Source organism: Hypanus sabinus, chromosome 31 (genome assembly GCF_030144855.1).
Source record: "Hypanus sabinus isolate sHypSab1 chromosome 31, sHypSab1.hap1, whole genome shotgun sequence".
In the NCBI taxonomy this organism is placed as follows: Eukaryota; Metazoa; Chordata; class Chondrichthyes; order Myliobatiformes; family Dasyatidae; genus Hypanus; species Hypanus sabinus.
In genome coordinates this window covers 23,969,775-23,985,525 of record NC_082736.1, presented here as the reverse complement: position 1 = coordinate 23,985,525, position 15,751 = coordinate 23,969,775, and the positions used below count along the sequence as shown (strand labels likewise).

The 15,751-nt window shown below is 48.3% G+C and overlaps 1 protein-coding gene across 2 annotated transcripts in view; it reads left to right on the top strand.

Moving 5' to 3' along the window:
* LOC132383963 (heterogeneous nuclear ribonucleoprotein U-like protein 2) overlaps positions 1 to 15,751 on the top strand; it is a 47,195-nt gene extending 31,444 nt beyond the window's left edge. Inside the window, exons 5-15 of one of the 2 annotated variants that reach the window (XM_059955183.1) lie at positions 175 to 274; positions 366 to 478; positions 2,604 to 2,867; positions 3,907 to 4,029; positions 5,175 to 5,303; positions 6,386 to 6,554; positions 7,410 to 7,595; positions 9,110 to 9,210; positions 10,016 to 10,123; positions 11,740 to 11,839; positions 14,190 to 15,751. In XM_059955183.1, coding sequence (XP_059811166.1) covers positions 175 to 274; positions 366 to 478; positions 2,604 to 2,867; positions 3,907 to 4,029; positions 5,175 to 5,303; positions 6,386 to 6,554; positions 7,410 to 7,595; positions 9,110 to 9,210; positions 10,016 to 10,123; positions 11,740 to 11,829 — 1,383 coding nt within the window. In that variant the 3' untranslated portion in view covers positions 11,830 to 11,839; positions 14,190 to 15,751. Of the gene's footprint in view, positions 1 to 174; positions 275 to 365; positions 479 to 2,603; positions 2,868 to 3,906; positions 4,030 to 5,174; positions 5,304 to 6,385; positions 6,555 to 7,409; positions 7,596 to 9,109; positions 9,211 to 10,015; positions 10,124 to 11,739 lie in introns of both variants that reach the window. The other variant, XM_059955182.1, reaches the window with a different exon arrangement.

Here is a 15,751-nt window from a genome sequence, read left to right as displayed (position 1 = left end):
AGTTCTATTGTATTTCTTTTGCTGTGAAGAGAATGCATCTCTGGGTAGTATATGGTGACAGGCAGACTTTGAAAATAAATTTGCTTTGAACTTGGTTTGGTTTCAGGAAATATTGATTGCATTAGCAGCCATTGGAGTCCATATTAACCAGCGTTGTATTGTATTTATTCACAGATGACCCAAAAGTTTCCTGTGAAGCAGGTGACTGAGAATGAAAGTGAACGACACCTTGTGCGTGTGGGCTGGTCGCTGGATAGCTCCTCACTACAGCTGGGTAAGCTGCTGTGCTCTCCTGTTCCATTATTGGGCTGCTGTCTCGGCTCGTTTCTTCATTTACACATTTACCTTTTTTTTAAACACTGCAGGGGATGGAGAGTTTTCCTTTGGCTACGATGGAGCTGGGAGGAAGTGGAGAAACTCCGTGTTTGAGAAGTACGGAGAAAAGTTTGATGAAAATGATGTCGTCGGTTGTTTTGCTGTAAGTACTGATATCCTTGAGCTGTGACCTATCACAGCATTAGGAACGAGCTTGTTCTGTCATCTGAATTTCTCAGTACTGAGATCCATCCCAGAAATGAACAACAGTCAGTGGGAGAAGCAGGCGTTGGTAGAACAGCCCCCCAATAATAGCAGCTTGGAGTTCAAGTTTAACCGTACACATTTTTATTTATTGTTCGAGATGTGGCGTGTGAACAGGCCTTTCAAGCCACACTGCCCAGCAATTCCCCGATTTAATCCTAGCCTAATCACAGGAAAATATATAACCACCAATTAACTTCCCAACTGGTAGGTCTTTGGACTGTCGGAGGAAACCGGAGCACCTGGAGGAATGTACAATTACAGGCAGTGTCGGGAATCGCACCTGGGTTATACTGTTTATCATTGTGCTACCATGACATATGTATGCAACCAAATGAAAGCACGTTCCTCCAGGACCAAGCTCAAAACACAGTAGGTGTATCACAACATGTAAAATATTATTAAAGGAGTGCTGAGATGCCTCATTCCCACCCATCCCGCCCCGTCTCCCTAACATTCAGTGATATATATATATATATGTCTGTCCTGTAAGTTGGCTGTTGGAGTCTCTGCTGTCCACCATTATTCAACCCCAAGAGCAGTAGTGGGATTAGCTTAGATGCAGAGTAAAGCCCCCTGTGCATTGCCTAAGCCGGTCATCTTGTGGTTGTGGTAGCACCCTGGGGAGAATTGGTGAACAGAAGGACCATGTGGCTTATGTCCCTCACTCCCCGAGAGTAACAGTGCAAGTGGATAAGATGGTAAAGAGATGCGCGCCAGGGCAGAGAATGCCAGTCGGGATCAATGTAGACGGGTGATGCACATCGGGGAGTATCCTAACTGGTTGCATGACGGCCTGGAATGGAAACACTAATGCCCAGGAGGGGACAGAGCTACAGAGAAAGAGATCCACCATTAAACACATTTACATGGAGCGTTGCCACAAGAAAGCAGCGTCCGTCATCGAAGAACCGCACCATCCAGGCCACTCTCACCCCTCTCTAGAATTCAGAAGCCTTGGGTCCCACGGTTATTAACATGTAACAGGGGTTCCCAAACTTTTTTTTAAGAAATGGACCAGTGTGAAAGAAGGGACCCCAGGTGGGGAACCCCCTGACCTAAACTCCTTGGGTTTCTGGACCAGTTTCATTCCCCGTTACTCTGGACAAGCTGCAGACTCACATTCAAGGACTGTACACCTTGTGTTCTGAATATTATTTTTATTTGCAGCCATCTTCTGTACATTGGTTGTTTATAGCCTTTCATATTCAGTTTTGTTTTATACCTGTAAATGTCTGCAGGAAAGTGAATCTCAACTTAGTACCTGGTAACAGTGGTACTCACTGGAATTCGGATGAATGAAGGGGGGATTTCATTTGAAACTTATCAAATATTGAAAGGCCTAGATAGAGTGGGTGTGGAGGGGATGTTCCTAAAATCAGGGAGTCTATGACCAGAGGGCACGGCCTCAGAATTGAAGGACCTCCCTTTGGAACAGAGGTGAGGAGGAATTTCTTTAGCCAGAGGGTGGTGAATCTGTGGAATTCATTGCCACAGACAGCTGTGGAGGCCAAGTCATAGGGTATTCTTAAAGCAGAAGTTAAAAGGTTCTTGATTAGTGAGGGTGTCAAAGGTTATAGGGAGAAGGCAGGAGAATGGGGTTGACAGGGATAATAAATCAGCCATGATGGAATGACAGAGTGGCCATGATGGGCTGAGTGGCCTAATTCTGCTGTTTCTATGGGCTTTGATAATAAAATTAACTGGACTTTAGCGTGGATATGATGGACTGAAGTGTCTGTTTCAGTTTTCTGTGCAGTACAACTCAACGTTGCCTTTCCCCATACCAGCTCTCTTCTGATCTCTGAGTGAGAGAGCCAGTTTTCCATGTTGACCAAGGCTTGTATTGAGCCTGCAGCCCTTCCCTTCTCCTCCTCAATCTGAGCTTTGGTTAAACTGTTCATGTCTGGGAGATCAGAAAGACTGTGTGTGGGAGGTAACATGACCAGTCTAATTGGGAGCAATAGAACTAGCTGGGCTCCTGGCAAGTCCGTTCTAACAGGATTCTTACTTTGGCTTCACAGAACTTTGACGGCGAGGATGTGGAGCTCTCTTTTTCGTTGAACGGTGCATGTCTTGGGGTTGCCTTCACAGTCAGCAAGGAGTCTTTGGGTGACAAGGCGTTGTTCCCACACGTCCTGACTAAAAACTGCGCGTTGGAGTGTAACTTCGGTCAGAAGGAGGAACCGTTCTTCCCTGTCCCAGAGGATTACACTATCATCCAGAACGTTGCCCTGGAGGACAGAGTTCGTGGAGCAGTTGGGCCCAAGACCAGGGATGCGTGTGAGGCAAGTACTGAAAATAACTATTACTCTATCGGTACCAACCCATAGAGAGCAGTAGTTTCTTGTGTTAGTTCCCAGCCCTGACTTAAGATGGACATAGAAAGGGGATGCTTCCTTTTGTAAGAGAATCTAGGACTTCAAGACCACTGTTTGAAAGTAATGGCCCCTTCATTTAAGACTGGTAAGACCATGCCTTTTTCTTTCTGAGGGTCCTGAGCCTTCAGTACTTCATCCTCTGCTTTAAAAGGTCTCCATCACCTTTCCAAGAAGGCAGGGGTGAGCTTGCAGTCTCATCGCACAGCTATTCAATCTGTTAATGATGTCTATTGACTCCGATAGAAATCAAAAGATGCTGCCAGACCTGATGGATATTTCCCAGCTCATTGCTTTTAATTTACTTCCCAGTATCTGCTTTTTTATTTCCCCCACCCCAGCTACAATCTTACTTTAATCAGAGACCAGGCATGAACAGCCTCTTTGTTCTGCTCGTTGAATCGCGGTTGTGGTTGGTCCCCCTGATCTTTGAGAAAGTAGCTGCCACTTCTGCCAAAGGTGTCCCATCCGATTACAATGCCTGATGAAACAATAGATTGTAATTCATTGGTATTTAACTCGATGCTGTGAAATGGGTAACTGTGCTCGTTGGACGAGGACATTGGCAGGTGGGCACCAGTTGGTGTTGGATGCTTGACCGTATTTTGAGAAGTAAAAGCCTCGCTATTCTTCTGCTCCAAGAATCTTCCCGGATAAATTCTGCTACTAAAGGGTGAGCACTGACAGCCCACTTAGAACCGGAGCGCCCGGAGGAACCCCACATGGTGAGGGGGAGAACGTACAGACTCCTTATGGGCAGCGGTGGGAATCGAACTCCACAGTGCGCTACCGTGCTGCCCACTTTTGCAAACTTTTTTCCCCCTTTTTGTCACTGTGATATTGGGAATGTAACAGTGTTGAATGCAGGATCTTTAGGACTCTGAATTGAGTTCACGTCCCGTGTTGAGATGAATACTGGTCGTTAAAATGCCGCTCTCTTCTCCTCCAGGTTCTACTGATGGTTGGCATGCCAGGGGTTGGTAAGACCACCTGGGTGAAGAAGCATGTGGCTGAGAACCCAGACAAAAGATACAACATACTGGGAACCCTCAACATGCTGGATAGAATGAGGGTAAGAAATACTAGGTTTCAGTTTTCCTCCCCAATCAAGACTCTAATTTTGTAGGATCTGGGCCTGTGCTCAAATGAATTCAGGAGAATGGGGCTTGGGGGGGGGGGGGGTGGCGGCCTCAGTAGAATGGATGCGTTGTGGATGTTTCCTATGGTGGGGGTGTCTTAAGACCGGAGGATGTCCAATTAGAATGGAGATGCAGGATTTCTCTAGCCAGGGAGTGGTGAATCTGGATTTCATTGCCGTAGGCGGCTATGGAGGCCAAGTTTGTATGTATATTTAAGGAGAGGGTGATAGGTTCTTGATTAGTGAGGGGATGAAGGGGGAAGGCAGGAGATTGGGGCTGAGAGGAAAAATGGATCAGCCATGACAAAATGGTGGAGCAGACTCGATGGGCGGAATAGCTTAATTCTGCTTCTGTATCTTACAGTCTTACTGCATTTCAAGAAAGTTTGCTGACTAAAATTCATGCCTCAGGTCAAGGGCAGAGTTAATCCCCAGTTTAGTATCTTGTCTTCCACAAGATAGCCTTCTCTACAGAGTCTATTGAGCTTACTAAAAGGACTGGCCTGACATTAATAGCTAGTGCTGATACCCCAGGGCTCCAGTGACCTGTGGGGCTTACATATTTCTATCGCGACCACTTAGGTTTCCTCTGGGTGCTTCAGGAATAAGAATTTATGGAGTCAACTCTTTGGTCCGGCAGGCATCGTGTGTCAAGGTTGTTGTTTGGATCGTATTTTAGGATGGGCAGTGGACAGGCAGTCAGTTCAGCGGGTTGAAATGCAAAGTGTATTGGGGACAAGGGCTGTGAGCAATGGAACTACGACGTTGTGGCTACTGCATGTTTCAAAGGGAGGAAGTTAAAGGAGGTGGGGTAATGGCATTACGTGGAGGGCTTGTCATTGGTGTGTTTTATTTTTACAGAATGGTGGGTGTGTGGAATACCCTGCCAGGGGTGGTGGTAGAGACAAATACCTTAGGAATATATAAGAGACTCTTACTTAGGTGCATGGATGAAAGAAAAATGGAGGGCCATGTAGGAGGGGAGCTCTAGATTGATCTTGGGGTTGGTTGAAAGGTGGTGAAGGGCCTATTCTATGTTCTATGTACCTCACGGTGGTGCTCTTTGGATTTTTTAATAGGTCAAGGGGCAGGATGGTCCCGAAATGAGCGTGGCACTTCGGAACACTCTCATCCAGCAGGCGACCCAGTCATTGAACAAGCTGATCCAGGTCGCTGCTTGCAAGAAGCGCAACTACATCCTCGATCAGGTACTCCTCGTCCTCCTGTCCCGGCAAGGGCCAGTTAGTCAGGGAGCAGGCTTTACTGGAATCTTGTTTAAAAAGTCTGTAAACACAACGTGTGACCAGCACTTGATAAGAGTAAAATAATTTATTGGAATAGCTAGTAATGCAAATCTCCAGACACAGTACATTAGCAAGCTAATAGAGCCACTTGCTTGCAGCTCCGGCAAGCAGGGTTCAAGTCTGACCTTCGCATATTCTCCCTGTGGCTGTGTGGTTGCCCCTTGGATGCTCTGTTTCCTCCTACATCCAGAATAAAAATCAGGATTACTATCACCATCATGCGAAATTTGCTGTTTAGCGGCAGCAGGACAGCAAAGTGCATAAAACACACTCTATGTTATAGCACGCACGCAGAGATGTAAATAAACGGTACTGAAAAAGAGCAGAATGGTGAGATGATGTTTGTGGGTCTTCAGGCCCCTTACCTCCTCCCTGGTGCTAGTAATGGGTTGAGGGCTTGTCCTGGGTGGTGGGGGTCTTTGATCATGGACGTCGCCTTTTGGACATGTCCTCAATGGTGGGGAAGCTAACTGCCCGTAATTGAGCTGGCCGGGTCTACGACCAGCTGTAGCTTTTTCCAGTTCTGTGCTTGGCTCCTGGCGGTCCTAGAAATAATCAGTTGGTAGTTAAATTGGCTATTAAGTTATCTCTTGGGTAGGCTGTAGAAAACAGCAAGCTGTTGCTGAAGTGGATTTTGGGAATATGGGTTTTAGGGGAAATTGGTGGGTTGCTGGGAATTCCCTGCGCCAGTTCAGTGGGCTGAATGTATGCTGTGTGGAAGTTGGAGACCAAATTGACAGAAGTTGCCCAATCATCTCCAGCTGAAGCTTCACAGACGCTCTGAATCAGCCGTTCCCCTTTGTGGTCTCCCTTGAGCAGAGCTGCTGTCTCCACCCCTTCCCTCAGGAAACTCTTGAGTGAAGTTTCCTTTCACTTGGAGTGGATCACAAAGTGGCAATGGCTCTGGGTAGCATCCGGAGAAGGGGCAAGTGCAGAGGGTAAGAGGTAACATTCGTGAACAGCTCCTGTGTCCTCCTCTCCTTCAGAGCAACGTGTACAGCTCGGCCCAGCGGCGGAAGATGATCCCGTTCAAAGGCTTCTCCCGCCAGGCGGTGGTGATCTGCCCGAGCGACGAGGACTGGAAGGTCAGAATGAAATTGCGGCTGACGGAGGAGACTGAGGACTTGCCGGACTTCGTGCTGCATGAGATGAAAGGTGAGGGGGACAGTTGGGGTGCGTTTGTTGTGGTTCGCTGGGCTGTGCTGCTCCTTCCTGTCTCCGCTGTACCCAGGAGATGCAGCTAGTGTGCCAAGTCCGTGTGCCAATGTTGATTGCTTCCTGATTGGTCAGGAATTCAAGGGATTTGGCGAGAAGGCAGATGTATGGGGTTGAGTGGGATCCGGGATCAGCAATCAACCATGCTGGAATGCAGAGCAGACTCGATGGGCTGAATGGCCTAATTCTGCTCCAGTGTCTTATAGTCTAAGCTGCCTGGAGCCAGGTCTTCCTGGGCTGAATGAAGAAGTGTGGGGAGTGGGCTGGTTGTGGGAGTCACTGCAGGGTGTGGATGGTTGGTCAGAAGAACTGTTGAGGTTCACTCTGTTCGGAGGGGGAGGCCCTTGGGTTAAGGATGAGGAGTGGAGAGTGGAGATCCACTGGTAGAGTAGTGTGTCAACTCAAGGGTCCATGCCTAATGCCCCTCCCCAACTCAGAGACCCCTCTCTACCCGCCCGCCCACCATCTCAGTGACCCATATGTTCATCGCTCTCCCTGTAATCCCCTTACCCGTAACATCCCTGATCCAACCCTACCTCTGGCGTCTACAGCCCGTACATCACTACCTAATTTTATAACCCCGACAGTCTGTCTCGCCCTCCGGTCTCCTACTAACATAACACCCTTGGCCCCTGAACAAGTGCCCTGTCCCATGAAAGAGCAGGCCAACAATGGCCCTTCAGATTTTTTATGATATCCTATGGTTTATCTCACACTATAATGCTGCCACAAAGCAACAAACTTAATAAACCTGATCCTGATTCTGACTTGCTGGGTTTTGTGTGCTGCTTCCAGTGAACTTTACATTTCCGGAGACAAGTGACTTCCTGGACAAGGTTACTTATGTGGAGCTCGAGAAGGAGCAAGCCAGCAAGCTGATGAGCAAATACAAGGAGGAGGCGAAGAAAGCCCGGCCACAGCAGGAGAAGCGGCAAGATCGGCGTAATTACCGTAACCGCAATGACCGCGACAGGAACTACGGTGAGATTCGGGAAGCCCAACTGCACTTCTGGGCAAAAATCAGTGTCCTGATCTGCAAATCCAGGATCGGGGGCGAGAAACTGTCCTGGGCCAAAACTCTCCATGGGTTGGAGTCTTCTTGTCTCACTAAAGAGAGTGTGGCTGTCAGGGGTTCCTCGAGGCGTTGTCCTCGACCAGGCCACCTTCTGCAGCCTCCTAAGGTCAGAAGAAGGGGCTGTTTGCTGGTCTCACCCCTTCAACCCCTGCCTGAATGCTTCAACACCTGGACAACATGTCCTGAGAAATGACAAGTGTGGTGAGCAGGTAGCATGACTCTTTACCAAAGTGTCAACAATCGATCTGAAGATCGGAGTTCAATTCCCGCCACCGTCTGTGAGGAGTTTGTCCATTCTCTGGGTGCTCTGATTTCCTCCTGCATTCCAAAGACACGTGGGTTAGGTGTAAGTAAGTTGTGGGCATGTTGGCCCTGGGAGTGTGACAATACTTGCGGGTTGCCCCCAGCTTACGGTGTTGGTCATCGAGGCCAACGACGCATTTCACTGTGTTTTGGTGTGCATGCTAATCTTTAAGTGCCGGGCAATAACCGGATCAGACAAGGTGCCTAACTATGTTAGACCATACTTGGTGTATTGTGTTCGTTCTGGTCACATCCTTGTAGGAGGATTTAGCAGGATGCTGCCTGGATTTAGAGAAGATGTCTTGTGTGGCATGGTTGAGCAGGACTTCCTAGAGGTGTATAAGATAAGAAGAGGAATAGATTGAGTGGGCAGGCAGGACCTTTTTCCTAGGGGTGAAATAGCTAATATGAGAGGGCATAATTTTAAGGTGATTAGAAGAAAGTATAGGGGATGTCAGAAGTAATTTTTTTTTCACAGAGAGCGGTGGATGTGTGGAATGCCCTGCCAAAGGTGGTGGTAGGGTAGACACGTTAGGAGCATTTAAGGAACCTCGCATTAGATAGGCACATGGATGATAAAAAATGGAGGGCAATGCAGAAGGGAAGGGTTAGGTAGGTGTTGGCCTGCACTACATGGTGGGACCATCTGCCTTGGCATTGCTGAAACCAGAAACTCAGTCTGGGCGGCTGGAGCAGATGTGGGTATGCAGTGAGTCTCCTGGCATTCCAAAGCACAAAGGAAATGGAGACCCAGTGGCTGGAATGTGGAGCAAACTCGGTGTCAGGCAGCGTTGTGGTGAGAGGGTGGTTTCCTGAAATGTCTACTGTCCATTTCCCACCACGGATGTCTGACCCAGTGAGTTCTTAAAGACTTTTTGGTTTGTTTCTCTATAAAGTACACATTCAGAATTGTGATTTAATGCCCCTCTCTTGCCTCCATGTCCACAGCATCAACATCCTAGGGTTCAGCATCTTCCAGGGTAAATGTAGCTCTCTATTCTCTCCCCACCCCCCACTATTTTTGTGCAATTGTGAGGACTTAAGCCTTTGTTCTTACTCAGTTTGTTTAGCATGTTGGTGTAGTACCTACCCTACCCTAACCTCTGTTTCGCTGCAGGTGGCAACCGCATGGCCAGATGGGACAACAGGAACTACGATCGGTCGCCATATGGTCAAGGCTGGGGTCAAGCCTATGGCAACAACCCGGCATACAGGGAGGTAAGAGGCAAATCGAAATCCCCTCAAGCTCATTCCGCCATTCTGTTACATCTTATTTGGTCTGTATAGTAACTCCCTTCAACTGTTAGCTCCACAGTGTGCACAAGGCCAAAAGAACCAGGGGCAGAATTGGGCCATTCATCCCATCAAATCTGCTCTGCCATTTCATCACAGCAGATTTATTACTTCTCAACCCCCTTTTCATGTCTGCTGGTAACCTTTGACACCCGTACTAATCAGGAATCTTATCAGCCTCCTCTTTAAATATACCCAAAAACTTGGTCTCCAATGAATTCTGTACTCTTTGGCTAAAGAAATTCCTCCTCGTCTCAGTTCTAAAGTGGCGTCCTATTCTGAGGCTGTGCTCTCTGGTCCTAGACTCCGGTATTGAAAATATCCTTCCCACATCCATTCTGTCTAGGCCTTTCAATACTCAATAGGTTTCAGTGAGATTCCACACCCCACCCTATTCTTCTAAACTCCAGCGAGCACGGGTCCACAGTCATCAAACTCTCCTTGTGTTATCCATTTCATTCCTGGGATCATTTTTGTGAACAACATAGATGCTCCCCAATGCCAGCACATCCTTTCTTAGATATTGGGGCCAGAAGACAAGCAACCTGAGAGTCTGGTGTAAGTGTAACCTGTGGCCCAGTAATTTCTTTGGTGTCACCTTGAAGTCCAGTGAGATGAATTGCAAGTTCCATTGTGCAGGCTCCCACCCTTTGGTTAGCAATTTCCCCACCCACGTCACAGCAGGCGGCCAGTGCTGAACTGACTCACTGAATGTTTCTTGTTGTCGCAGGATTACCACAAAGCCTACGACCGCTACAGGCAGCAGTATGACCGGGGTTACACGCAGGCCTACGACTACCCCAGATATCGGGACTATTATCGCGAATACACTCGTGAGGTAGGTTCCCATTTCTGTTCATTGAGGTTCACGCTGCACCATAGGGCTGCGTGGGACGGAAATGACTTGTCCTTGCTGACCAAGATTCTAGTCCCATTAGCCTGCATTTGACCGACCTCCCTCTCTATCCGTGCACCTGTCTTTTTAAACATCATAATTGTACCCAGCTCTACTGCTTCAACTGGGCAGGTCGTTCCATAAATTGTGTGTGAGAAACCTACCCCTTGGGCTGGGCCCCCTATAAACTTTTCCCCTCTCACCTTAAAGTCCCAAGTACATGTACGTCACCAAATACCGGAGATTAATTTTCTTGTAGGCATTCACAGTAAAACAAAATAAAATAGAATCAATGAAAAACTACACACAAAGACTGAAAAACAATGTACAAAAGACAAACTCTGCAAATACAAAAACAGAAACTAACAATAATTGATAAGTAAATGATAAAAATAATGTTAACATTATGCTCTTTAATGTAAATACAGATTTCCCCCGCTACCCGAAGGTAGAGCGTTCCTGTGGAACTGTTTGTAAGCCGAAATGTCGTAAAGTGAAGAGACAATTACCATTCAGTTATATGGGAAAAATTTTTGAGCGTTCCCAGACCCAAAAAAATAACCTACCAAATCATACCAAAACACTAACATGTAGTAAAAGCAGGAAAGATATGATAAATATACAGTGTTATATAAAATAGAAATATTGTATGTATGGTGTAGTTTCACTTACCAAAATCAGGAAGACAGCAAGCCAAAATCGATTTGGAGGGAAAAAATTGGCACGTACACGTATGCGCACACAACTGCCCACACAAGGCTTCACGGTCGTGGTCGTCTTTCTCGGGGTAAGCACATGTATAAAGTGGTCGTCTTTTTCTCGTAAAAGTGAAAATCCTCTTTGGTTAGCAAAAATGGGTACTAGTGTAGGTGTTTTGTAACAGCGAGCTGTCGTAAAGTGAACGTTCGAAAATGGGGGCCACCTGTAATGCTCTTTAATCTTAGATTCCTTTACCACTGGAAAATGACTGTGTCTATCTACCTTATCTGGGCCTCTCCTGGTTTTATAAACTTTGATAAGATTACTGCTCAGCCTCGTGTTTCAGGGGAGCAAGGTCCCAGTCTTATCTACCCAGTCCTTCTAACTCAGGCCTCCTGTACTCAATGCATCTCCTGCTCATTTTTTTTTAAACATTTGCAGAGTTTGTCTTTTGCACATTGATTGACAGTCTTTCTAGTTTTCATTTGTTCCGTTGTATTTTTGTTCTGTGAATGCCCGTGAGAAAATGAATCTCAGGGTGGTATATGGTAACGTATGTGTACTTCGATAATAAATTTACTTTGAACTTTGTTCTAGCAAACTTTGGCCACAGGAGAGCGTTGTGACACCACTTGGCTGGAGAGGGTCACCGCTTCCCCTGTCTGGTGCTGAATTTGTGTGTAGGGAAATGGGGTGGGGGGGGGGGTTGCAAAGACTTGGGATGCATCTTTAAGCTGAGAAAACCCAGTGTCCCCAGGCATGTGCATGGTGAACGTCGGGCTAAAGTAACGGGTGGGGGGGGGGGGGGGCGCGATACACCAAGCCCAAACTAATGTCTGCCTTGTTTGCCCTGTCTCCAGTGGAACCGCTACTACGACGATCGAAGCCGCTACTACGATGATCGAAACCGCTACTACAACAACTACAACAACTACTATGGCTACCGATGAAAGTGTGACTGTACGCGTGCGTCCCTAGCCCGTCTCCGACATAGTTTCATTCCAGTGGAGCGCCAGGTGGCTGTGGGGCTTTTACTCATCCTTTTTGGCTAGTGTTAGATGTTCTGTTTTTAATTTTATTTTTTACTCCTTTTAACAAAGTGAGTGCCTGGCTTTACGGGGCATTTCAGCTTCTTCTTCAGCAGACAAACCGCAGTATCTAATCTGGAATGTATAAAACAGGCTGGCCCACTTCCCCTGATTGTGCACATGCCTACGTTATTACTCTCTCTCTCTCACACACACACCACACCCACACAGTCTCCCCCTCATACATATAAATCCTTCATTGACTCTCCCTTTGTCCTGCTCTGTGGGTGAATTATCCCCCCCCCCCCCCCCACCACCCCTTTCCCTGGGAGTGACGTTCCACAGCACTGGCAGATTCCTGATTTCTGGGACGGGATGATGGAGGTTCAGTGGGTGGGGGGGTGGTCTTTCCTGTGCTCACTTCTGTGATTATCATTGGCTTTGGATCCTTGGGTGGGAAGCGGCCCCCATCCTGTGCCAGCGGGCCCCGTGGTACGGAGCCAGGCGGACAGCTACCGCCGAGTCAACCTGGCTTCCGGTGAAGAGGGCATGCCGCGGCTGGGAAGCCGCACAGGCCTGCCTGACCTTCCTGTGCCGTCACTCACCCCAAAGGTTTTCAGGTTGGCAGCCCGAGGCCTCCACCTCACTGGGACGGTCCGGCAGCTCTGCTGGGAATCCTGAAGCCAGGGAGCCGTTTTTCTCCTTTTGGTTTGCAGCGTGCCCTGAGGCAGGCTGTGGAAATCTGCTGGCCTCTCTTCACCACCACCCCATCCACATACCCCCCCACCCCATTCCAAAACCACATCGAGCTTCCAGAAACAGCAGAACCACCCCCCCCCCCAACCCCAAATTCCCAGTGGGGTCTACTCAACCAGCACTTACACAGACCGTCTCTAACTCTGAGTCTGGTCTCACCAACCTGCTCAGGTTTAGCTGAACCTGACGCTGGCACCTCCCCCTAAAGCCGGCACCCCCTGCAGCTCACGGCTCGGAAAATCCAGAGCTTCCCGTGTGAGCCCGTCACAAGATGGCAACATCTGTACCCCTTCACTGGCGGAGCAGATCGGGGGAGGGGGGGGTGGTTAGCGCACTGACTGCTTTGTTGTTGGGACTTAGTACTTGAGCTCAAGTTTGGTGGCAAGTGGAGAGGGGTCTTAAAAATGGCCGGTCGTGAGAACGCACTGTCAGTTTGCATGTCTCCGCTCGCTAATAGATGTGGCTGTAGAGGCGCCGAGGTTTTTTCTTGAGTAGCCAGTACTCAAGTAGTCAAGATCAGGGTGGAAGGGATTCAGATTTGCCCCCTGCCAGTTTGGGATGGGTTTGTTTCCGGTTGGTAATCATAGGACTTGGACAGGGAGATGGGGGGTGGTGCGGTTTCGTAGGCAGGAGGAGATCCTCTCTTAGTTTTAGTCTGGTTCTTCTGTTCTTTGTCGCAGTAACTGTTAGGCTGCTTGCCTCCCGAGCGAGCCGGGGGGGTCTCGACAGGCCCCGGGGCGCAGCGGGGGGTCAAGCACCACAGTGCACTCGCTTTGGCTATTCACAGCGCTTTGAACTTTGTACAGTCTCCTGCCATGGCCTTCCAGCAAGCTTTTTTTTTTGATTCGTCTGCGTGTGTTTCTTAATTTTTACAGAAAATTTTGCTTTACAAAACTCGAGTGATGTTTTCCAATCATCAGCGTGCAGGTTATTAATTGTATGATGCAGCCTTTTTAATGTCCAGTTTAGGGGAGTTTAGGGAGGGAGGGGTAGAAGGGGTGGGGCATGGTGGGAGGGTAGAGATGGGGCTGTTTTTGGTTAAATAAGTTCACCATTCCTTCTGATTTCCTTTCCTTCCAATCACCGCGCCGTGTGGTGGTGCTGGAGGGAGGGTTCTATGGCTGGGTTGTGGCATAAAACCAACCTTGCTTCCGACAGCTATGGTCTTCTGATCTGCGACCGCACTAACCGGCCTCCTTGGTGTGCTAACCAGGAATGCTTCCCATCGATAGCAGTCCCGTAGGGGAGGAGAGCACAGTAGGCAAGTAAAACAAGACTGATAGAGGCAAAGCACTACTTTCTGGGCTCCCTCCTCAGTCAGTACCCACGTGAAGTGTCCTTTCTAATCATAGGACTTGGCAGAACCTTTTAGCCTTTCAAAGGATATTTGGAAGTGGGCGAATGGAAGCAGAGAGAGTCAAAGTGTTTAGCGCAATGGTTTGGCTCCTTATCCTGTGGTTATAGTCTTTTAAAAATTCTCAAATTCTGCACAGGTTGTATACAGATACTGTACATATCTTTTCTAGAGTTATTGGGAGTCACACGGAAGACACGGCGAGAGAGAGAACGCTGTGACCTGGCAGCAGCCGCCGTCTCCCGCGTGCGTGTGAGAGAGAGAGAGAGCTGCAAGGAACGCAGGGCTAGATCCCGTAGCAGAAACCTGGCCCCTCGAACATCACAAAATTTGTGCTTTCTTGGGCAATTTCCAAAAGGCTGCTCGGGCGTGTGGATTGTACCAGTGCAGTTCCCTGTTCTTAGCTGCTTTGTGTGCCCTTATTGTTCACCGCCGGGTGTCGCGTGTGTGGTCCCCGAAAGCACAGGTTGTCCCATCCCACAGTCTCCTGCGGCCTTCATGTCCCTACGCCTTTCCGCTCCCCCTCCCCCCTCCTGTGGAAGTGACCAGTCCTCCTCCGGCGTGACTGTAATGGGTGTCTTCCTTATCGGTGGGAGGGAGTTGTTCCCCCCCATGCACCCCAACTTTCCCTGTGCCTCCTCCCCCAGCCATCTCTCCCCACTGCCCAAACAGAAGTTGGTGCACTCAGTCTGTAATAAACCTCCAACTAACTCTGCCTACTGTTGAAGCACTTGCTAGATTTGACACGGCAATTTGCTCCTGGATCTGTGTTTGTTTCTTCTTTCCCCACCTCCTGAACAAAGGTCCTCTATGTCCGTCCCCCCTGCACCGTCATTCCAAGACACCAAACCCACTGAGCTGCTCTCTGTGATTGAGTCAGTGTTTAGCACAAAATGAAGTGTACATTTACGTTCAAACTGTCTGTTGTCAGGTGTCATTCGTTCAGTTTTGTGTGGGACACAATTTATTTTTAAAAGAAAAGCCTATCTTTGTGTAATGTGTAGGAAATGCTCACAGCAACAGAGAATGTCTCCGTGAATTGTGTTTTCAAAAATTGGAAAGGTAGTGCTACCACTTAATTGACCCCAGGATCTGCTTTGGAGCATTTGTGATACGTCACTGATTGAGCCAAGGGTCGCTGGGATATTTGGCCTTTGAAAGACACCTTGTCACAAGAGGGACAGGATTACCCCCAGCTGGAATATAACACCAGGATAATGAGCTGAACGCAATCTAAGACAGTCGCCCAGGCTCCCATCTACCTGAGCAGTACCACTGGGCTGCGGCCAATTCCACACACACACACAGAGAAAGGCATTTAAAAGCCAAATCTGACCACCGTCCTAAAACTGAGTCCTATAATTACAACTGACACTTCACCATAGCTCTTCCATCGGGTGTGAACAGACTATGTCACCGACCCGGCTTTACAGAGTGAGACCCTGAAGACCACACTCCCACCTTGACCCCAGTTCAGTCTTCTCAATTTCTAATGCTGACTTGCATCTGTTTTTAACTCTGGGTGGGACGGAGCGAGGGTGGGTGGGGGGGAGGGGAGGGAGAGCCTATTGGCGATGCAGGCAAACGGGACTGTCTGGTATAATAAATGTGTGTACAATGGAGTTTGTGTCTGTAATTGGGCACAGCGCTGCCTAGCGGTAGTGAAATGTTAAGGTAGTATAAAACTGAGAGATTTTAAATGAAAAAACTCAGTAAATAAAAGGATTTGCTGTA